The 23,774-nt window shown below is 48.3% G+C and overlaps 3 protein-coding genes and 1 long non-coding RNA gene across 5 annotated transcripts in view; 1 reads left to right on the forward strand and 3 right to left on the reverse strand.

Moving 5' to 3' along the window:
- Positions 1-15,847, reverse strand: part of LOC309536539 — a 253,860-nt gene extending 238,013 nt beyond the window's left edge. The window contains exon 1 of the long non-coding RNA XR_014221595.1: positions 15,736-15,847. This is a non-coding gene — a long non-coding RNA (uncharacterized lncRNA). The remainder of the gene's footprint in view (positions 1-15,735) is intronic.
- DVL1 (dishevelled segment polarity protein 1) overlaps positions 1-19,257 on the forward strand; it is a 129,712-nt gene extending 110,455 nt beyond the window's left edge. The window contains exon 16 of the transcript XR_014221495.1: positions 17,119-19,257. The gene's annotated coding sequence lies outside the window, so the exon portion shown is untranslated. The remainder of the gene's footprint in view (positions 1-17,118) is intronic.
- Positions 711-15,042, reverse strand: TAS1R3 (taste 1 receptor member 3). Its single transcript, XM_082229971.1, has 6 exons — positions 13,934-15,042; positions 9,673-9,973; positions 6,467-7,246; positions 5,245-5,448; positions 4,311-4,431; positions 711-2,821 (listed from the first exon to the last, which is right to left on the reverse strand). Exons 1-6 carry the CDS (start codon positions 14,110-14,112, stop codon positions 1,890-1,892), a joined length of 2,517 nt encoding a protein of 838 aa, XP_082086097.1. The 5' UTR covers positions 14,113-15,042; the 3' UTR covers positions 711-1,889.
- Positions 19,258-19,810: 553 nt separating the features above from the next.
- CPTP (ceramide-1-phosphate transfer protein) lies at positions 19,811-23,640 on the reverse strand. 2 transcript variants are annotated; one of them, XM_082230569.1, is made up of 3 exons: positions 23,476-23,640; positions 21,529-21,659; positions 19,811-20,751 (listed from the first exon to the last, which is right to left on the reverse strand). In XM_082230569.1, exons 1-3 carry the CDS (start codon positions 23,578-23,580, stop codon positions 20,229-20,231), a joined length of 759 nt encoding a protein of 252 aa, XP_082086695.1. In that variant the 5' UTR covers positions 23,581-23,640; the 3' UTR covers positions 19,811-20,228. The 2 variants fall into 2 exon arrangements, with proteins under 2 accessions (XP_082086695.1, XP_082086696.1); XM_082230570.1 differs by lacking the exon at positions 23,476-23,640 and adding an exon at positions 23,317-23,469.
- Positions 23,641-23,774: the final 134 nt, after the last annotated feature.

The raw sequence follows: 23,774 nt of genomic DNA on the forward strand, positions 1-23,774 counted from the left end.
ACTGTCCTCTTTTTGGGAAGGGTCAGGAGAGGAGGGGCGGTTCCCACCATTCCTCCTTAGTCCAGCCCCTGACACTGATGAATGGGAATTTTAACTCTTCTGCACCCCTATGCAGAGGTTCCCATGCATGTGTCCCAGTGCATAATGGCCACATCTCCAATGTCACACCTGGTGACTAGTCTCACCCTTTAGTAGCCTTGTGTGATGTATGAGCTGAGCCGCCAGATGCACAGCTATTTCACACATACAACCGTAGATGCAAAGGCTTCCATCCCACATGAGCAGATGCCGGGGAGTGGTGGTGTCATTCTGCTCAAATATAGTCGCAACACGTGACTATAGTAGCTGTGTTGAATATAGTAGCTGTGTTATTATAGTAGAATGGCATCCAAAATTTACAACTCCTCAGCTTCAAAATAATATATATATCAGTCCATAACCAAGAAGTAGTCAACAAAATGAATTACTGGCAGGGAACACCATGACGCCTTTCAGTGGATGATGTCCAAGATAGTATATCCGGATTGAATCAACAGTTTCGAAGATGAATGTTCGTCAGCAAATCGTTTTAGATAGCATATCCATACAGGTAAATGTAATACTTGTGGATCAGAGCTCATTAACCAGTGTAGCTAACTGTGTCAAGGCAGCATGTGCAGTGATGGGGTGTGTAGCTACTTGCCACAGCCCTGATTAGGTATAAAGATAACTTTTCTTTTAAATATGTTTTTTATTTGCAAATGTAACAGAAAGAGGTAAAAAACACTGCCAGCCGACATTAACAGTAAGATTATTCCATCAATCCCAGTTTAAATGTATAAATCAATAAGACAGTCCATATGTCCAAATAAACATCTTAAACTAGATTTGACGAATGTAAGCTAAGTGCAGGGAGACCACCTCAGCACGGAGCAGTGGATGCAGGAATGTTTGTCCTTGCAGTCTTAAAAAAAAACAACCTTCAATGATGTCCTACTCAGAGTAGACCCATTGAAATTAGTGCACCTAGGTTTGCTGTGCCCATTGATTTCAGTGGGTCCCTTCTGAGTTGGAGTTGGAGACAACCCTTAATCTGTTGGCCACCATAAAATCTCTACCTCTGTTGTCAATCCATTAGTCTCCACGTTACAGGGATATAATTCAAGAGGCTTTTTCCTGCAACATGGACAACAATTTCTAACTAGACATAAGACACCACTAAGCAAGGCCCAAATTATATACTTCGAAAGAAGATTTCATTGCCAGCATCTATCTGAAGCAGGCAACTCCTTTCTGTAAAGGCGCTAGTTTAAAGGTATACCTTAAACATAGTTTTCGTTGGCTTTGAAGCAGTCTTGTTTCAAATCTAACGAAATGCCACGCATAGATGCTAAGGCAGCTTCCCATTTGCTGAGCAGAATAGGACAGGGTTGGAGATAGCTGTGAGTAAGCCATCTCTGTGAGACATATATAGGTTCCAGTCCAACATTGCATGAGTGTTCTGCAATGATCCCCTAGGGCTAAGAAGAAAGTGGAGAGGAGACATTTTTGTCGTTTGTGGATGCTTTCCCCATCTCTAACTCTGGCTTGCCAAACCTGAGCAGGAGGACTAGAATGCAAGGCCTCTCTAACAAGTCTATCCCATCAAGACAAATCTGTATCTACGTCCAACCCAATGAAATAAAAACACGCACCAATAAAAGCTTCTATACCAGGGCAGCGATACAAGTCACGCTGTTAACCCCATCAAAGGAGAGACTCCCCTTCCTGCTTCAGAGACTTCTGCTTGGGTTGCCTCTGAGCAAGTCCTCCTCAAAGTAGACCCGTTGAACTGACCAGGCCTAAGTTAGCCATGCCCCTTAACTTCAGCGGGTTTCCTGTGTGGGTAGGACTAGCATCGGCTACGACCCCTAATTTTTGGGGTCGCTTTCCTGCGTCGCCTCTTTGGCGTAATCTTGGAAATAGTCCACCGTGTTCCAGTCCGGCTTGAAACGCAGGATGTAGCACTTGGGGAGGTAATAAGCCGCGAGCAGCCCTGTAGCGCACAGGAGCATGGCACTCACCTGCACGGCGGGCTGGTACTCTAGCCCCACGGTGGCGTAGGTGGGGATGAAGAAGATCAAGGCGATGAAGTAAGCGAGCATGGCGAAGGTGATGCTGCGGGCGATGTTGTACTTCTTGGGAGACGTCTGCACCATGAAGGTGCAGAGGAACGAGGTGAAGGCCAGGAGGCTGTTGTTCCCATGCATGATGGCAAAGGCAGCCCAGGACTTTATCCTGCACTGGATGAGGACTTGGGTGGGCAAGAGCTTGTAGTTCTTGCCTGGAGTGGACGGGTTGACATAGATGTACCCAAGGCAGAGGGCGCTTTCACCCAGAAAGCACAAGGCCACGATGGCCCACGGCCGCCTCTGGATCAGGTTGTGCAGGAAACCGCGGCGGCTGCTTGCAAAGTCGTTCACCAGCATGATCTGGAGGGCCTTGGCCGTGATAGTGGAGAAGCAAGGGTTGAGGCACAAGGCGAAGGAGGGCTGTTGCATCAGGCAGATGGTCGGGCTGGGCTTGCCGATGTAGAGGCCGCAGCTGAGGCACATCAGCGCCAGGCAGAGGAGGCCCACGAGGCACATGGCCCCCCCGGCGGCCTGCACCACGGGGGTGTGGAGATTGCTCAGAAACAGGGACCCCGAGAGGCAGGTGAGAGTCACCGCGCATATCAGCAAGGCTACTAAGATGATGGCCAGAGGCTCGGACCAGAACAGATACTTTTCGCTGCGGTCGTAACACCGTGTGCTGCGTCCAGGGGACCACTGTTCTGTGGGGCAGGCGGTGCAGGTTGTGTCCTCTGTAAAAGAGCAGAGAAGCAGCTGTACATTTTGCAAGCAAGGGGTTGTCCTCCTGGGGAAGGGCCAGAGCACCTGGTTTTCATGCAACAGCTCCCAGGTTGCATTTGCATCCTCTGTAGGTAGAACCGGGTGAGACTCCTGCTTGAAACCCTGGAGTGCTGATCCAGTCAGAGTAAAGGTAAAGGGACCCTTGACCATTAGGTCCAGTCGTGGCCAGCTCTGAAGTTGTGGCGCTCATCTTGCTTTAGTGGCCGAGGGAGCCGGCGTACAGCTTCCGGGTCATGTGGCCAGCATGACTAAGCTGCTTCTGGCGAACCAGAGCAGCGCACGGAAATGCTGTTTACCTTCCCACCAGAGCGGTACCTATTTATCTACTTGCACTTTGACGTACTTTCCAACTGCTAGGTTGGCAGGAGCAGGGACCGAGCAACGGGAGCTCACCCCATCGCGGGGATTTGAACTGCCGACCTTCTGATTGGCAATTCCTAGGCTCTGTGGTTTAACCCACAGAGCCACCTGCGTCCCACTCCAGTCAGGGTAGACTGAGCTAAAAGAGCCAATGGTCTGACGCTGTATCATACAGCTTTCTCTGTATCTATATTTTAAGAGGAGGGTTGTAACTCAGTGGTAGAGCACTGGCTTTGCATGCAGAAGGTCCCAGGTTCAAGCCTTGGCATCTCCACATAGCCCTGGGAAAGGTCCCTTGTCTAAAACCCTGGGCAGCTGCTGCCAGTCAGTGTAGATAGTACAGCATCAGATGGAGCCAATGCTCCGGCTCTGTATGTGGCAGCTTCCTATGGTGGTGAAACCATTTTATCCAGGTGGGGAGTGAAATTTTAACTGGACTCAATTTTTTGGTTTCATGAAAAGCATCTATTTTGACCAGTAGCAGTGGTTTTTGTGAGAAAGATAAGTAATACAACCTTATTTTTTATCAAAAACTTGAGCAGATTAATGCAGAAGTGGGGTGGAGCCGACTCAGGAATGAACAAACGTGGAACTGCCACAGATCAGGAATAAACTGAACTGTCCACCCTCATCTCTCACCAAGAGCTGCTGTCCCTGTATACAGTGACTGTAGCTAGGGATGTAAAGAAGGAATCAATTTCTCTTCCAACCCATTTACATCACATGCAAGGCTGTTTCTGTTCTGCTGCAGTTCTGCTTGCAACACAAATGATTGTGTCTCACATCCCTGTCTGCTGTGGCAGAATTTTACTTAACCAATGGATGTCATAATTGATTACATAATGAATTATGTTGTTCCATATCATTCATTTCAATGCAAAGGAGGCATTGCCAATTACGTACCGTTTGCAGACCGAAAACAACAAGCAAATACCAATAGAATCTGCTGGATTGATTTCTGTTCTGGATACGGGATGGATAAATGAACACCAGCAATTGCTGCTCATATACCTGTCAGAATTCTCTACGACCTCTGAATGTGACGGAGGGAAGTCACCCCAAGGCCCCAAACCTTCTCACCTGGAGAACTGCAATAAGTGCCCATCTCACAGTCAATGCAGTCGTAGCAGCAGAGGTGGAACCCCTTCATCCGACGGATCTGCCCAGCTTGACATGTTGTAAGGCACTCAGAGATGGGAGCCTAAGCAAAAGGGAGAGCGACCAATGAAATGTCAACCTCCTGCAAAGCTATCTTCTTTTCCTTCTCTCTTGCTGTTCCCTTTGCTCATCTTTCGCCCTTGTTCTCTGCAAGCTCCTTATACCGTTCTTTATCCCCTCCATCTTCCTGCTCCCCCTTCCTGGGGGAAAGGTCATAGCTCAGTAGTAGAGCATCTGCTTTGCATACAAAAAGGCCACAGGTTCAGAACAACTCGGGTCTGAAATCCTGGATCAAAGAATCACAGAGTTGGACGGGATCCCAAGAATCATCTGGTCCAACTCTCCACAACACATGAATCTTTCATCCAATGTGGGGTTCGAACCCACAACCTTAAGACCTTAAGGTCTGTCACTGCCAGTCAGTGCAGACAAATACTGAACTTTTCTGGCTCAGTATAGGACAGCTTCCTGTGTTCCTGTGAATGGACAAATTAATTGTATCTGGCCTGCATGCACACCACAAATTTAAATCACACACACACCCCAAATAAGAACCCTGGGAACTGTCATTAGCTATGGGTGCTGAGAATTGTAGCTGAGTTTGTTATGGGTGCTGAGGGGTAAGCTACCATTTCCAGAATTATTGGGGGAGTGGGGATCGTGTTTTAAATACATGTTGGGCACACTGCCTTAGCATATCTAGCTTGTTGCCTTGGAGGAATGACAGGATAAAACTTTGAGAAACAAATAGGTCAGGCAGATAATTAGTGTGGGGACATTTGTGGGTGGGAAGCAAGCAAAGAGATCACTCGCTTTACTGTACTCCTTTGTTGCATTCCTCCCCCTCTCTCTTTACCTTTCCATCCTCTGTGTGAAACTGGACCAAGGATGTATTGATGTTCAGTTTTGTGTTGAAGTTCCCGAGGGTGATGTGCTCAATCCCACTCTCCTGCCACCTCCAGCCAATGACCTCATAGCCGAGGTTGATGCTGCCGTAGTCTTCGAAATGGTGCAACTGGTTGGAGATGTTGAAATGGACGTCTTTCAGTTTGTCCAGCAGCTGGATGGAATGAAAAGGTGGCTGTGGGTGGGTCCTGTGCTAACTCCCATGTCCCCCCACCCTTGGACCCCTAATCCCATGTCCCCTTGCCTGCACTAACTACTTCTCTGCAAGGCTGGCCCTACTGTTAGCCAAAGGAAGGCAGCCGTATCAGGTGGCAAAGTGTGGCAGGACAAAGCTGTGTGTGCCACTCAGCCTGCCCTGTGGCTTGTAAGCTGCCCTGCTGTTCTCGGGTGTGCTTGAGGGCATCAACCCATTGCCAGGAAGATTTTAGGGCAGTTTGGCAGACCTCTGGCCCTTGGGCCTAATTAAGCAAACCCATTCCCTGTTTGATCCAAAGGTTGTTTTGGCCAAGTCATGTAATGGACAGCAGCCGGTGCAGAATTTGGCAGCCAGGTTGCTCACCGGAGCAAGACAGTTTGAGCATATAACGCCAATCGTGGCCCAACTGCACCGGCTACCAATCAGTTTCTGGCTGCCAATTCAAGGTGCTGGTTTTGACCTATAAAGCCTTGAAAGACCCAGGACCTCAATACCTCAAGGACCGCATATCCCCATATGAACCAATCTGATTCTGTGATCACCGTATGACGCCCTTCTCCATGTGCTCCCATGTGCACAGGAGGTCTGGAGGGTGGCAGCATGAGAATGGGCCTTTTCAGTGGTGGCTCCCCCCTTGTGGAATACTCCCCCCAGGGAGGCTTGCCTGGCGCCATCATCTCCTATCTTTAGGCACCAGGCAAAAACATTTGTTTTCTTCCAGGCCTTTGACTTTTAACGATCTGTGGCCTCCTTCAGAGGGTGGGATGTTTTAATACTGGCTTTTGAAAATATGAATGCGTTTGAGATTGTTTGGTTATAAGCTGGTGTTAATGCATGTGCTAGTTATTGTTTTAAGTTGTTTTGTGTTACTAAAAAGTATAAGGAATAATAACAATTTCAAACCACGCGGGCGAAAACAGGTCACCAAGCCTCACTGTATGATCAGTCGATGGGCAGCTGACTGCCTCTCGCCTACCTCCCAAGATTTGATGTTACCCTTATGACACGTCCCTCTCTGGGAGCACAACAAGTTGTGGAGTGCGTGAGCCACACTGTACACTGCGGTGTAGACAGCGTACGTCTGCCGGTGCTTGAGCACCGCAGTGATGTTTCGGCGAGAGATGTAGTTGCATTGCCAGCATTGCGGTCCCAGGACATCGGAGTCCATCTTGTCCACTTCCTCCTGGGATGTGTTGCAGAAGCCGTCCTCTTGGGTCAGCTCTAAAAGTCTGTAGACGTACTCCTTGAAGCCAGGGACTGTCCCCCCCTTTATGACAAAGCCGATGACTGTCCCAATGGCTTGGATCTTGTCCACAGAGGTGACCACGTCTGACATCACCCAGGCTTCGGTGGCCAACCACACCTTCTGGCTCAGCTTCAGCTCCAAGCACAGCTTGAAGAAAGCCCGGACAGGCCGGTCGCTGGCGAAGAGGACGATGACGTTGACTTTGGACTCGTTGATCGACTGGATCGTCTGCCTCATCTTCACTTGGAGGCTCGGGTTGGACACATCGGCTGGGATCAGCCCCTCGAAGGCGATGCAGATCTGTTTGCTGGCCACCATGGACGACAAAAGGCTGAGGCCTCCACGGCCATATTCATCGTTGCTGCCAATGACCGCGATCCAATTCCACTTGAAAGCCTGCAGGAGCTGGACCATGGCTTCCAGCTGTCTCTTGTCGCTGGGCACAGTCCGCAAGAAAGAGGGATACAGCTCCTCGTTGTTCAGGGCCTCCATGGTGGCTCCATAGCTGATCTGAAGGCCACAATTGTACCAATGTTTAATTTATTTGGTGACTTTGCAGGCCGCCATTCCAAAGAGACCAACTCCCCACGGCTGCTTACAGCAGTGGTGGCCAAACTTGGCCCTCCAGCTGTTTTGGGACTACAGTTCCCATCATCCCTGACCACTGGCCCTGTTAGCTAGGGATGATGGGTGTTGTAGTCCCAAAACAGCTGGAGGGCCAAGTTTGGCCATCACTGTCTTACAGCATATAAAAACAATTAAAAACCACATTGAATGTCAAGCAATACCCTATTAATGAGCTGTGTCCAATCATACTACATGGAGGAGACCCATTGAAGTTAATGGACATGACAAACTGAGATCCATTAATTCCAGTGGGTCTGGTCCAAAGCAGAAGTTGGTTGGGTACAACACATTAACGCATTTCCCGTCATGTAATCTGGACTCAGCTAAGCTGGTGCCCTCAATATATTTGGGGCTGCAATTCCCATCACTTGGGGTAGGAGTGTTTGGAAGGTTTGTGTCAGGGTTAGTGAGAGAAAGTAGGATCAGTGTTGTTATTGTTTTGGGATAAATGGCGAGGGAGGATTTAGCTTGGGTATATTTAGAAGGGTAGAGTGTTTATATGGACCAAAGTCCATGTCTAAGTCATGTCTAAGAAAGTGCATAACTGAAACCATGTGCTTTTGTACACAGAATAGTGGCAAAGCTTCTTATTACTCTTTTTATCAATAAAATCATTACATCATGGGAGTTGCGGTCCAAAATGTCTGGAGGGCCCCTGTCTGGGGAAGGCTGGTCTAATCCAGTTGCACCAGTTGGCCATTCCAACAAAAATAAAGGCCCCTTTGCCTTCTACAGCCTGCTGAAACCATATGAAGGAGAGGGCTAAGCAGATGTATGAATAAGTAGGGCCCCTGACAAGGCGTTAGCACTCTTGCAGGTTTGGATTCGTGTGGGCCCAGGGTCAGGAACCTGCCCCCCCAATGTTGTGGGACTCCCAAAGGAAGGAAGGAAGGAAGGAGGGGGGAAGGCACAGTTGAGTTGACTGCCAAAAGAACCCACAGAGTTCATAATGTCTCACCCCAAGATAGGAACAAGTGAATCATGTTAATTTCAGTTTCTTTCCATTTCTCTTCCCCACACCCAAGCTTAATTTCAGTTCTCCACATTTCCACATCCATCTGGTTTTTAAAAAAATCCTAATGAAAATTCATAAGCATTTTAGTTTTGCATTTTTTGTAACGAAGTTATCTTTGGATGCAGTTTTGCCTCGTACACAATTTTTTGCAAAGCCTGTTCCCCTAATAGAATGCTATTTTCACTGATTTATGCATTCTTAGGCACACTTGATCCTAGCACGTGCACTTTGGCACTTATTGTTTGACTGGAGAACTCGATTGCAACATTTGTTCCAAGTGTGTATTGCAAAAGGTGGCTGTGTTTCAGTCTGAGCAGTCGGATCACATTTCCCTCTCAGCCCAACTCAAAGATAAGTGGGTATAAAAGTTCAGCTTGGGAGCTTGCGCCGATGCCAGACCTACTCAAAGTTAGACCCACAGCAATGAATGCACATGGTTAACTTAGCTCCATTAATTCCAATGGGTCTACCCAGATCCAAGATTTTGAAACCTTTGTTGATGTATGGAAGCGGGAATACCATGGATGAAACAGGGCAGTTTGTTTTGCAGGCCACTAAAAACTTTGTGACCCGTAAAGTGGCTCTTTTTCCACTGGCTGCAGGAAAGATTGGACCGAGAGAGCTAGAGAACATTGCTGTAAATTGTTCTGGGGACTCTGAGGTTTAATCTGAAGTTGGGGTAGCTGATGGTACTTCTGATTTTTCTTGTTTTCTATTACTGATGTTCGCTATATTATTGCTATGTTGGTATCTGGGTGAACTTTAATGCAGTGTTTCTCAAATTTGGGTTGGACTATAATGCCCATCATCCCTGACCAATGGTCTTGCTAGCTAGGGATTGTGGGAGTTGCAGTCCAACAACAGCTGGGCACCCAAGTTTGAGAAACGCTGCTTCAACCTAATGGTCATGTCCTTTGGCTAGAACAAATAAACCTATTGAATGAATGAGTAGGCCTTATTTGGAGACAACCCTGAAACACGGAATAGGTGCGTTTTACACTGCAACATTTTGCGGTGGGCCTCACTGGTGCCTTCTCAGTAGTGGTGCCTGCCCTGTGGAACGCCCTCCCTTCAGATGTGAAGGAAATAAGCAGCTATCTTCTCTTTAAAAGACATCTGAAGGCAGCCCTGTTTAGGGAAGTTTTTAATATTTAATGCTCTATTGTTTTTAACACTTGATTGGAAGCCGCCCAGAGTGGCTGGGGAAACTCAGTCAGATGGGCGGGGTATAAATAATAAATTATTATTATCATTATTCTCATGAGGATGTCATTTGCTCTTACGGTTATTCTACCTGCGGGATCAGGAAGAAGCCGAACAGCTTGGCTGTCACCGAAGAGAGCATTGAGTCGTGAGGCCCGATGACAGCCGTCACCCGGGTCTGGTAGTCCGTGTAGTTGCAAAGGATCCCGATGCTGTTTGTGCCTGCTCTGGACAGGAAGAGCAGGCTGGGCTGGAGGGTGACCACCGGTTCCATGCAGGTGTCGTAGATATCATAGCCAAGGCGGATGCCCGGCAGCAGCGTGGTGGAGTTGTTGATCTCCTCAATGGCAATCTTCATCCCAAGGGCCCAGACCAGACCGGCAGCATAAAGCCTGGGGGACAGAGGATAGAACAGGTGGGATGGCAGTCTCTCTCCCTCTATTGGCAACATGCAGGGTTGAGTGCCGATCTCTCACATAGCCCAAACTGCACCACCCCCATGCAATGAGGGGTCAGAGGCTTGGGGGAAAACCCCAGAGTGCGCAGAAGTACAGAAGTGCTCATTGGAGGGGGGGGAGAGACCCCCGAAGGAGGCAACGTCCCCGCTCCCCCGACACATGTGCAACAACCAAGTAAGCAGGGAACGCTGTTAAACTGTAAACGTTTAATAAAACTGGGGGAAGTGCTTGAACAGAGCATCCTGGAAGACAGCCTAGGTGGCTGGCTGGAACCCTGATCAGGAGCACACTGGCTTGCCTTTAGACGCTCCCCTGAGTGGGCTCCTGATTGCAGGAAGGTGCACAAAGACATGCCCGGGAGCTTCAGGGGTGGCCCTGCCCCTGCCCCATTTGTGCCCTTCTGCTTTTGGCCGAGGAGGCGAATAGGGATGTTAGCTTGAGATAACTGATGGATGGCAAGTTACTGGTCCCCTCTTTTCCCCCTTCGGCAGTGAAAGAGTCTCTCTCAGGAGGTTGTGGACTCTCCTCCCTTGGAGGTTTTCAAGCAGAGGACGGGCGGCCATCTGTCTAGGGATGCTTTAGCTGAGATTCCTGCACTGCCGGGGGTTGGACTAGATGAGCCTTGGGTTCCCTTCCAACTCTAAGATTCTATCCTCCTGCCACTACCCGTGACCCCCTAAAATGCCTCTCTCCAGAGTGACTAGGGACCCATCCAGGGCCTTCTCAGTTATGGCTCCGACCTGGTAGAATTCACTGTCCCATGAGACCAGGGCCCTGCAGGATTTAACTTCCTTCTGCAGGGCCTGTAAGACAGAACTATTCCGCCTGGCTTTCAATTTGAACTTTGCCTGATCTTTTATCCCCCTCCCTTCCCTCCCCCTCCCCTTTTTTATGAAGATTACCCACTCTGGGATCCCACAGCTAATTCTCCCCTGGTCTCCCTGCTGGCCCAAATAGGACTAATTTAGCCAGCTAGCCCTGGTGATCACCTAATGTTTACTGAATGGATTTTCCCCCTAAATTGATTTTTGAATTCTGAATTTATTATTATTCACGTTTTATACTGTATTTTATGCTGTTTTTTTCTTGCGTCAATTGTTTTAAATTTGTTGTTAGCCGCCCTGAGCCCGGTTTTCTGAACCAGGGACGGCGGGGTATAAATAATAATAATATTTATTTATTTATTTATTTAACAATGTGGGTTGGGGGCACGGATATGGGTAGGCCGAAGGGGTTGATTGTTTTTAAATGGGCACTGTATATTTATTTACTGAATTTATGCCTCACCTTTCTTTCTAAAGAGCTCAAGGCGGAGTCCATGGTTCACCTCTCCCTTTCCCAATTAATCCTCACAACAACCCAGGGAAGTAGGTCAAGCCAAGAGGCAGCAACTGCCCCAGGGACACACCCAGCGAGTTTCATGCCTGAGCTGGGACTTGAACTCTCGTCTCCCACGTCCTAGTCCAGCACTATAATCTCTGCAGCACACTGGCTGTCTCTGAAGGCTTTTCGGTTTACATCCACTTTTAATCAGTCTGTTTGAGGCTGGTCAGAGCTCTTAAGCATCACTGAATTGCTGCTCCTTTTCTTCCTGTCCTGTATTACATAGGCTGGATGGTTACATGGGAGCCGGTTGAAGTTAAACCCTTCGAAGACAGAGGTCCTTTGGCTGGGTCGGGACGATATGGGATTGGGGGGGCAACTCTTCTGGGGGCACAATTAGTGCCAGCACCATCCGTTAAGAGTTTGGGTGTAATCTTCGACACCTCCCTTTCCATGGAGGCGCAGATTACAGCTATAACAAAGGCGGCATTTTTTCATCTCCGCCAAGCTAAGCAGTTGGCTCCTTATCTCTCTCGCCCTGACCTAGCCCTGACCTAGCCACTGTGATCCATGCGACGGTCACCTCCAGACTGGATTATTGTAACTCGCTCTATGTGGGGCTGCCCTTGAGACTGACCCAGAAACTCCAGCGGGTGCAGAATGCCGCGGCGAGACTCCTTACGGGGTCTTTGCCGTGGGATCTCATTCACCCAGTGCTATACTAGCTGCACTGGCTCCTGGTGGAGTACAGGATCAGGTTCAAGGTGCTGATTTTAACCTTTAAAACCTTATACGGCATAGGATCCTCGTACCTACGGGACCGCCTCTCCTGGTATGTCCCCTTACGGTCTTCAAATAAAAACATCTTGGAGATCCCGGGCCACAGGGAGGCTAGGCTGGCCTCAACCAGAGCCAGGGCTTTTTTGGCCGTGGCCCCGATCAGGTGGAACGCTCTGTCACAAGAGACTAGGGCCCTGTGGGACTTGACATCTTTCCGCAGGGCCTGCAAGACAGAGCCTTTGGCCAAGGCACAGTCTGACCCTCTCCTTCTGTAACCCTCACAGAACTCTAGCCCAATGGTTGCCATTAATTTGATTTTGAAGTGATTTTAGAATGAGTTGATTTTAGAATGCATTTTAATTGATTGGGATTTTATGTAAATTGTGTTACTTTTATTGTTGTTAGCTGCTCTGAGCCCGGCTTCGGCTGGGGAGGGTGGGATATACCGTATTTTTCGCCCTATAAGACGCACTTTTTCCCCTCCAAAAATGAAGGGGAAATGTGTGTGCGTCTTATGGGGCGAATGCAGGCTTTCGCTGAAGCCTGGAGAGCGAGGGGGGTCGGTACGCACCGACCCCTCTCGCTCTCCAGGCTTCAGGAAGCTATCCGCTAGCTGTGGGAGACCCAGCTCTCCCAGGGCTAGCGGAGAGCTTGCCTGCACCCAGAAGCTTGGGGCGCGCTGAGCTCTGCACGCCCCAAGCTTCGGGATTAGCGCAGCGGTCCGTTAGCCCTGGAAAAGCCGCACGGCTCTCCCAGGGCTAGAGGACTGCTTGCGCGCACCCAGAAGCTTGGGGCCCGCTGAGCTCCGCACGCCCCAAGCCTCTGGTGTAGCGCAGCTGTCTGCTAGCCCTGGGAGAGGCGCCCGGCTCTCCCACGGCTAGCGGAGACCTTGCCGGCACCCAGAAGCTTGAGGCGCGCTGAGCTCCGCACGCCCCAAGCTTCAGGATTAGCGCAGCGCACCTGGGGGGGGGGGAATAAATTTTTCCCCCTTTATTTCCCCAAAAAACTAGGTGCGTCTTATGGGCCGGTGCGTCTTATGGGGCGAAAAATACGGTAAATAAAATTTTATTATTATTATTATTATGATAGAGCAGTAGAGTTGGCAGGGACCCGGTTAGTCCAACCTCTTGCAATACAGTAATCCGTTCCGCTGTTGGTTCCTATACTGAACTGTTGCTGCTGTAAAATTTGTGCTGTATTACAATCCATGATGTGAATGACCTTGCCAACTTTTGTTTTTGTTTTTAACCTTTCAGGGCCCCTTGCCCTCCCGAGGCAGCTTACAAGACCCTTAAAACACTTGCAAATAAGGTTTCAGAGAATAGCAAAACCCTAAATGTATAAATGTGTGAGGAGGGGGGGGAATCCCAGTTTAAGAAAGCGACTCCCATTCTCAGTCTTTGCTTTTATTATGACATTGAAGAACAATCTTAAAAATGATTCTGATACAGGGAAAGAAATCAACTTAAAAGGCTCATTGGAAAAAAGGAAAGTCTTCAGGAAGGTCTTGTTGACACTTGCATTTTTAATAATTTTACTTTAAAAAGCTGCCTAGTTAATTGGGGACAGCATTCAAATCTACTCCACAGTTTCCCATTGACAATTGATCTGATATTCTTTCAGCCCTGAGGGTGCGTAGGGGCCACGGGCTGGGGGTGGCCAGAGGCAAAAGGGAGTGGAGCAATGGAAATAACTCTTCATTCAGTTAAGTCCAGCCACACACAAGGCAGGGGTTTTGGCATCGCCACCTCCCCAACCATCGCTACGTCCTTGCCATTTTTGCTGCCTTACCTCTCACAGTTGTAAATGTCAGGCAGGGTCCGTTCCGTCAGGTTGGAGGTGAGCACCGTGAAAGGGAACAAGCCGCCCAGTATGTAGTCTCCGGGTCTTCTAAACTGGGAAGACATGCAGTGATAGCTCTGGGCCTGGGCCCAATCCAGACCGAGGCTGAGCAGGAAGAAAACAGACATGTCTCTTGGCTGTTCTGAGACTGGTCTGTGTGTGGACAGCCTAACTTTGAAGGACGCAGGGGAGCCCCTTAGAAAGCCAAATGTTTTGTTCAATAAAATTTACAGCAGGTGGGAAGCATCCTGAGAGAATTTGTTTAGCAAAGCACACACTGCATGAGCAGTGTAGGTGTGGAAGAAGCCATAGCTAGCCACCCGTGCTAACCAAATCTTCTGTGGCATTCTGTTGAGTTGGGCCCCTCTGCAATCTGGCCCTCCCTGCCCCGAGGGATTTATTCAAACAGGGTGGTCTTGAGAGGTTCCTGATTTTTTGCAAGCAGGTGCTGGGCTTTCCTTGCTTTTGGATTGAGGCGTTCCCAAAGCCAAGGAAGGATTGAACTCTGATTAATAAGAATACACACAGAGGCTTGAACCAGCAAGACTCTGGGAAGGGTGCGTATAATAATCTGTGCCTCCCTCTCCACCCCTCGGCCCAGGTCATTTTATTCACAAAAGAACTTTTACAGAGTGTTCGTAAGAACCAATTAGATTTCTTCTGAGCATTTCAACAAACCCCACGTGGGGACAAAGTTAAACTACCAAAACTAATTAAGCATGGGGTAAATAAAACAGAACTACAAAGGAGTGCGTTTGGCAACCCCGGGAGGTGATAAACAAGCAATATACATATAAGAAGGATGGCCAGGAAGACAGTGATCATTATCACCTTCATGTGAAACCAGATTAACATCCTGGGATTAACATATCAGAAAAGCTACATCAAAGAAACTGCCCAATGTCTTTGATGACCCAGGATGCCTGCCTGGCGAAGCAACTGGCAGTGTACGTGACTGGTCATGAAAGATAAATGGAACAGTAGAGGAAATGGCCAGAGATGCAGAGGGCTGTGGGATTTGATCAGAAATTATTGTCAATATATCAAACCCAATGCATTCATAGATTCATGATTTTTGAAGCTTTTCCAAAACTTTCCCGACGCCGTGCTTTGCATGACGAAAAAAATCGCAAGACGACAAAACTCACGGAATGAATTAATTTCGTCTTGCGAGGCACCGCTGTAAAGATTTAAGTATGATTGTCCTTGATCAGTTGTTTGGGTTAGTGTGTGCAATTTAAACATGTATTGCTATAGACGGGGCTGCAGATAATATTTTATGTATTGAATGGCACAAGAAACCTAAATCTAAACTGGGCTATACAGAAAGACAGGCTGCAGCTGTTTTCATTAGCAACATGGCTACAGGGTGTTTGTACAGTCCAGTCCACACTGGGCTCTCTCCATTAGTTCTCTTACTTCATAGTGGATATGAAGGCTGATACATTTAAGTAAAACCCTGTTGCAAAGGGGAATAGACACCCTGCCAACTACAGTGGTGCCCCGCAAGACGAATGCCTCGCAAGACGAAAAACTCGCTAGACGAAAGGGTTTTTCGGTTTTGCGTTGCTTTGCTAGACGAATTTCCCTATGGGCTTGCTTCGCAAGACGAAAACGTCTTGCGCTTTTTTTAAAAGCCGCTTGAAGAGGCGCAGTTGCAACGGACCGTGCTTTGCAAGACGAAAAACATCGCAAGACGAAAAGACTCGCGGAACGAATTATTTTCGTCTTGCGAGGCACCACTGTATCACAGCTAATACCTGAGATCAAAACAGTTACAGAAGGGGAAGTAGCCCTGCAACACTGTTAAAGCTATAAAGATAGCATTCTTTTGTGCTTTGTATACAAAGATAGTATTCTTGGATCCAAACTACAAGAAAGAAGATTCCACCTAAACATTAGGAAGAACTTCCTGACAGTAAGAGCTGTTTGACAGTGGAATTTGCTGCCAAGAAGAAGAAGAAGAAGAAGAAGAAGAAGAAGAAGAAGAAGAAGAGTTTGGATTTGATATCCCGCCTTTCACTCCCCTTCAGGAGTCTCAAAGCGGCTAACATTCTCCTTTCCCTTCCTCCCCCACAACAAACACTCTGTGAGGTGAGTGGGGCTGAGAGACTTCAGAGAAGTGTGACTGGCCCAAGGTCACCCAGCAGCTGCATGTGGAGGAGCGGAGACGCGAACCCGGTTTCCCAGATTACGAGAATACCGCTCTCAACCACTACACCACATTGGCTCTCAGAGTGTGGTGGAGTCTCCTACTTTGGAGGTCTTTAAGCAGAGGCTTGACAACCATATGTCAGGAGTGCTCTGATGGTGTTTCCTGCTTGGCAGGGGGTTGGACTCGATGGCCCTTGTGGTCTCTTCCAACTCGATGATTCTATGATTCTATGATTCATAGTGGCCACAATGGCTTGATGCATATTTTATAATTCCTCATAGAATCCCACCTGACCCCACACTCTGGATATTTGCATTCCTACATTGGATCAAACAACTTTCGGAACCGCTGTTGGGGAAAGGTTGGGTACTGGTCCCAGATTTGGGGGTGGGCCTCGATGCCACCCATAGAGAACCCCATGCTCTCTCTCTCTCCCCCCCCCCAGCTGTTGACACGCCAACCCTTCCTCTGCCTGTGCCTCAGGGCCTGGTCTGCGCTGCACCACAGGGCTGAGTAAAACAAACCACAGTCCCTGGTTCAGAGGCAACACTATACCAAGGCTTGTGGTTTGTTGCTTTTGCTTGCTTGCAGGGAGCTAGCTCTTGTGTTTGCAACAAACCATTAGTTATGGTTTACCACTGCGGGGTGGGGAACCTCAAGCTTGGAGGCTGAATGTGGCCCTCCAGGCCTCTCTACCTGGCCCTTGGATCTCTCCCAAGGCCACATCCTTCAGTGGCCCTGCTTCACATCCTCCGCAAGTGTATTTGCTTGGCTGGAATGCATCCTTGACCTTTGGTGTGCCTGGACAGAGGATAATAATAATAATAATAATAGGTGTGTGTGCAGAAACTATCCTAATTCTTTTGCCCCTGGCTCATAAGGGAATGTGGCCCTTGCGCTCCAAAAGGTTCCCAAACCCTTTCCTGGGAGGGAGCAAGGTGTTGTGCCAAGGCTTACTGCTCCTTCACTCCCACTTTAGGAAACTGCCTTTATACGGAGTCAGACCCCAGGTTCACCTGGCTCAGGATTGTCTACACTGACCGGCAGCGGCTCTCCAGGGCTTCAGACTGAGGGTCCTTCCCAGCCCCACCTGGAGATGCCAGGGATTGAACTGGGACTTTGCACATGCAAGGCAGATGCTCTGTCGTTGATCTATGGCCCCCTCTCATGTCATAGCAACAGGCATCAGCTTTGATATACCTGTGTCAGGTGATAAGACTGTGTTTGTTTCCTGCCAAGCTGTCATTCCCCCACCATCTGAAAGTCTGTGGTTGTTGCTTGTGGTCTGTGTCCCCCTGCTGCTATTCCCCCGGCTGTGGGGCCATGAATTAAGGCCCTAATGGTGCTGCTGCCATTAGCAACTGTTTGCTAATGGGGTGCTGGGAGGTTATGATTTAGGGGGAGGCTTTTGGGTCTCATTAAGGGCCTTCTGCTGCATAAGAGATCTGCATTGGCTCCCAGTACGTTTCCGAGCACAATTCAAAGTGTTGCTGCTGACTTTTAAAGCCCTAAATGGCCTTGCTCCTGTATACCTGAAGAAGTGTCTCCACCCACATCGTTCAGCCCGGACACTGAGATCCAGCGCTGAGGGCCTTCTGGTGGTTCCCTCATTGCGAGAAGTGAGGTTACAGGGAACCAGACAAAGGGCCTTCTCGGTAGTGGTGCCTGCCCTGTGAAACAGCCTCCCTTCAGATGTGAAGGAAATAAGCAGCTATCTTCTCCTTAAAAGACATCTGAAGGCAGCCCTGTTTAGGGAAGTTTTTAATATTTGATGCTGTATTGTTTTTAACACTTGATTGGAAGCCGCCCAGAGTGGCTGGGGAGACTCAGCCAGATAGGCGGGGTATAAAGAATAAATTATTATTATTAATATTATTATTCGAGCACCTTGTTCATGGCAGAACCGTGAAAAATTCCTATGCGGCCATCAGGACTGAAATTGAGGACACCACCATGTATACACAGGACAGATGATTATTTGAACCCAAGCAATATAAGAGGTAAATACATATCTATATCCATATAGACAAATCACAGTGCATGCATGGAGTAAACAGTGCCATAAGTGCAAATACTTTCATTGTGCCTCCACATCTCCCCACCACCACAAAGGCATTGATAGTTTAGAAATCATACGAGGCAGGAAGCATGAGAGCACCATAGATACATGACTCATTTGTATCCAGAAAGGAATCTTAACATAACAGCATATCGTGATCCAGAAATAATAATAATACCACTTTAAAAACACAGATATGATTGATTTGTAACATGAAAGGAATCTTAACATAACAGCGTATCACGGCCCCAAAATAATAACGCCACGTTTAAAACACAGGTATGATTGTCTTCAAGCCAAAGGCGTGGTCAACAGCCTTATGCATGTTCGAAACTCACAGTGACTTTAAAAAAAACAAAAAGCTTTTCTAAGTGAACAGTCTTGTCATGAGAGAGAATGACAGGGAAAGAAGAGGTGTGAAGATAGTTCAGGAGTTTGGTTTCATCAGGGGTGGGGATCCAGTGGTTCTCCAGACATGTTTCATTTACTTATTTAGAAGTTGTGTATACACCACTCAAAACAAAACAAAACTTCTAGGTGGCTTGCACAAGACACTGACATTTGGGTGGGTCCACAGGTCCCCTACCCTTACTAGGGAGATTGTTCCCACTTCCAGCATGCTAAAGATTGTTGATTTCCAGATTGTAGCAGTGTGCAGTATCTTTGCCTTCCCCTGTGTGTATGGAAGGAGATTCTGCTCCCTCCCCACTTTGAATTCTTATTTGTCCCCGCATACCCACACAGTGCTGCCCCTCAGCTGGGTATACTAAATGCACAGCAACATGCCTGGCTGGTGACTGATGAAAGGACCCTGTTTTTGCACCCATTGCCTCCATCCCAAACCCCACAGGCTGTTAATGCTCAAGAGTGGGAGGAGTCTGGGTAGAGGGAGTCACAGGCTAGTAGGGATCTGCATGTGATGCCCTGAAGGGCTTCAGGTTTGTGGGCGCATCACCTGCGCCTGTGTGTGGAAGGGAGGGCTCAATAAAACCCCGGTGGGATTCTCCCTTCAGGCATATGTATCATGGCAATCCTGAGCAATCTTGCCCCTAAAGTCTTCCCCTTGTCACATGGTCATTGAAACAGGTATATACACCAGTCCACTGTAAAAGTCCCCCTTTCCCCTTTAAAGCTTAATTCGATTTGAAGGGTGGAGGAGATACAGTTGCACCTTGATTAAACAAAACCAGGGTTGATTGGCAGACAGCACAAGCGAGCCAAGAGGCTGGGGAGACCCTTGCTTCCAGGCCCTCATCCGTCCCCCTGTGATTAAGTACTTTCATTGCTTATGCAGTTTTATCTCCCGTACACATCGGGGAAGACTGAAGCCTTAAAAACTATGTGATGAAATGGTGGCAAGCCTTCGGCCCTCCAGATGTTGCTGGGCTCCCCCCAGCCCCCCAGCTAGCACAGCCAAATGGTCAGGCATGATGGGAGCTGGAGTCCAGCTACATCTGGAAGGCTGACAGGTTCCTCACCCCGACTGTAGGAGCAGCATTCCCTACTGCAAAGGAGAGATGGAGGATGGTCTCTATTTGGAAGAGGCATTCATTGACTCCCGAGAGTGGGGAATGCCTCTTCTTAGATCAGGGTTGTTGTTTTTTTTTTGGGGGGGGGGGGACTCCAAATCCCATCAGCCCCAGCCAGCATGGCCAGCCACCAGGGATGATGGGAGTTGTAGTTCAAGCAGGTTCTTGGACTCCGACTCCCATGAGCCCCAGCCCAGTGGTTGGGAGTTGGAGCCCAAGAACATCTGAAAGGCTGTAGGCTCCCCACCGCAGTCAAAGAGGAACTGGGGCCAGTTCTGTTTCTCCGGATATCTGGCTGATTAAACCCAGAATAGGGATGGTTTGAAGGCTCAAATGATTCCAGCAATAAGAAACCTGATTTATAGGAGAGAACTGAGAAGCAGAGAGCTAGATCTTGGCGCCAAGCAGGCCTGGAAATGGATAAGCATGAGATGTACGATCGATGCTTGCTTTTTCGTCTGTGGCATTCAGAGAACCACTTGATTGTGGGGATCCGCTCTGCTACGGGAGGTCCAGGAGTTTGTGCCGGCTGTAAAGTTCCTGTGTGGTATCGTAGAGCTTCTTGATGTGGGGCAAAGCTTCTCCCAGCATCTCCACTGCCTCCTCGTTGCTGCCCACCTTCATGTTCTCAAAGAAAGCTTCCCGGTTGGGCAGAGTGCAGAAGGCAATGGTGGTCGCCTTGCGGACAATCCAAGGGTGGTAATTGGCCAGAGAGGCATTGTATGAATCTGTGCAGACCACCGACGTCCTGCAGTCTGTGCCACCGGTCCGCAGGCCCTCCAGGAAGAGCTGCAGCCATAGAAGGGCCCGGTGGAGGCGCAGGATTGTCCGGCAGCCCGATACGGGGCGTTCGGTGTTCTTCTTCATGTCTACCAGGTTGTTGGCCATCTCGTAGCTCACCATGGATTGAAGGGTTCTGTAGCTCTCCTTATGGGGGCCGCTTCGGAATTCCTCCATGATTTGGATTTTGGCCACCGCGTCTTTGGAAACGAAGGTGAAGATCGTGCCCATGGTGTTCAGAAACCTGCTTTCCAAAACAGAACCCTGTGGTTACAAGGAGCCTTCAAGGTGGAAAACCTTGAAGGCAGCCCTCCTGGCCTCTTCCCCAGCCCACACCCCCTCACTGGCCCTACTCTTCATAAACCAGCTGGAATGTGTCCCTTGAGCACTGCTAACGCTCTTGCACGTGTGGAAGGAGGATAGAGAGGGCGTGTATAGACTAGCCTGCTGCTGAAAGGCAAAATATGCATTAGAAGCTCCACTCGATGTTGCCTCTGGCCCTGCCCACTGCAGAGATTCGGCCGTGGAGTTGAAAAAAGGTCCCCACCCTTGGTTTAGAGGCGCAACCCAACAGAATGAATGACAGAAGTTTCCACCTAGATCCATGTGGGCCGGTCTCAACAAGAAAGAGTTTACAGTCAGAGGGCAGGCTTCAACAGTTTCGCTTGTGACAAGCAACCAGCCTTCCCTGCAACTCTTCTGGGACAAGGACTATCTGCTGATGGTCTCCCACTCGCTTTTCCTGTTCCTTGTGGGTGGAAGAGGGAACGTTGAATGCCATGCCATGAGGACACTTGCAGAGAGGTGGCAGGAGCGGGGCCAGGGACCCCATTTTTTGCTTTGGTCAGTAACAAAGGAAAATAGGGAAGTGCCTTATAAGTCACCGTGTTGGCCCATGTAGGTCAGTGTGGTCTACACTGACTGTCAGAGGCCCTTTAGGCATCTGAGCAGCCACAGGTTCCCAACTCCCGATGTGGAGCCAGATCTAAGCTCGGTTCCCTAACTAGGTGGTCAGCCTTACCTGACAAGCCCTTTCCAGCCTGCTAAGTAAGGGTCCATTAGGATTTCCGACTTCTCGTCAATACAGGACTTGAAAGTGGCCAGCACTTCCCTCAGGTTGTGTCCATCATCCCCGTAGGCCATGGCGAAGCTCTGAAACAGACAGCAAGAGTCAACAGCTGCTTGGTGGATAAACCATAAATGAGGCGCAGGAACATCGGGAGCTGCCTTATCCCTGATCAGATCGTTACGCAAGAAGAGCCCTGCTGGATCAGGCCAGTAGTATCAAGTAGTATGCAAATAATAAGCAAGATCAATCGGGTTTGTGGGATGGAGGGATGGAACGTGTTTCACTGGGAGGGCCCCGGTTTGTGGGCCCCTCAAGCGATAAACGTTTGACTCCTTTCATTACAGGCTTTTAAACATGCCTTGGTAAGTGTTGTTTTGACCTGGTTTTACAAGGTGCCTGACATGTTTAACCTGTTGCATTAGCCAGCCAGTAGCAAGTATCAGACTGCCTCTAAATGGAAAGCTGTGGTTGTAGGTATACTGAAGTAGCTGTTGTTTTAATTATGAGTGTGAACTGTCTTGGGTAGGCTTGCCCTGAAAGTCAGTGTAGAAATATTGGGTTGACTCACGGTAGTCTCCCTGAATTTACTTATTAATTTATTTTATGAGGTTTTAACACTGTTTGATTGTCTAGAAAAACCAAATCAAAAACCCTCAAAATGATTTACAAAAAAGGTAAAACAATAAAATTATCAATAAGAAAAATAAGACAATAATGGACCTAACTTTCACTATTCATTTCAGTGGCTCTATTCTAAACAGGTTGGATACAACTCACTGAAAAATCCTAATCTGGGTGTTACTCCCATTGACCTTAATGGGGCTTACTTCTGAACAGATGCGAGCAGTATTGCTTGGTAAGCAAACAAAACTAAAAAACAAAACTATGCAACCTCCTTCTCTGTCTGGGTTTTGATACTTAAAAAAAACACAAAAAACTTTCCCTCCTATTCCCCAACTGCTTTAGGTACCAGTTGAGTAGATCCTTTGAAGTTGACATAACTTAGGTACATCAGTTTCAGTGCATATACTTGAGTATAATTGGATACAACCCAATACTACTACTATTTTAAAAAAAAATTAAATTGCCCATCTGTTTTTACAGTTGTGCTTAGGTTTTAATTTTTAGGATGGGATTCCTGGTTTGGACCGATAACAGTTTTAACAACTCTGTCCCACAATTTTAGGAGAATGATTCGTCCCTCGACACGCACCTTAATATGTTTAAATATTTCGTACGCTGCCTTGACAGGATGTTCCTGTTTTGAAAGGCAGCCTCGAAGTCCATTTTTTAAAAACCATATATTTAATTTACAGATCACTTCCTTGAAGTGATTTCACAACGGAAACATCAGCAACTAGAAGATATATAAAATAGTTTTGTTGTAAAAACTTCTTTTTAAAAAAATATCAAATGATATATATACACACTCTCACACACACACACACACACACACACGTCTCCAATGCTAGCCCTACCCAGAGTAGATCCATAAATGGACTTATGCAGAGTAGACCCATAAATGGACTTGGCTAAGGTAAGATTCATTCATTTCAATGGGTGGATGTCCTTGCATTCATTAACTGCAGTGGGCCTGCTCTTGAATAGGACAAGCACTGGACGCAACTGAATGGGTCTACTCTTAAGTGTAAGTTACTTGGGATACAACCCCGGCAATAGAAGTAATTTGACATTTAACTGATCTATAAAATAATAAAAATAATAAAATCTCAGGTGTACAGGGCTGGGAGCCGCAGGTTCGCTGGGTTCCTCTTTCTTCTGCCCCATCGACCTCCTTCTCCCAAGCCTCTGCCCCATATCAGCCCTCCTTGGAAGAGGAAGGGCCTCTCCCTTAGGGGGCGTCTCCTCTCCCCCTCCCCAGCAACCAGACTGACTTACCTTAGCGACCGCTTCCTTCTTTCCAACTTCAGCGCAGCCAATGAAAGCCCGCCTCCTGCTCACCTGTCTCCGCCTACCTCCTCTCCTCGACCAATCGCCTGCCATCCCTAGGTTCCGCAGAGGCGAGGGTTCCCAAGCCGCGCCAGCCAATAGAAGCGCGGAAGCTACTTCTGGAACCTACGCTTCCGTAACATTCAGGCGCGCAGGGACGGAGGTATACTTCCCGCGTGGTCCAGCCAAGGCGCATGCGCGCCAGTTCCAAGCCCGTGCGTTCCGTAGAGATATTAAAAAAAGTATAG

Source organism: Podarcis vaucheri (assembly GCF_965113315.1).
Source record: "Podarcis vaucheri genome assembly, chromosome: 7".
NCBI classification, from domain to species: domain Eukaryota; kingdom Metazoa; phylum Chordata; class Lepidosauria; order Squamata; family Lacertidae; genus Podarcis; species Podarcis vaucheri.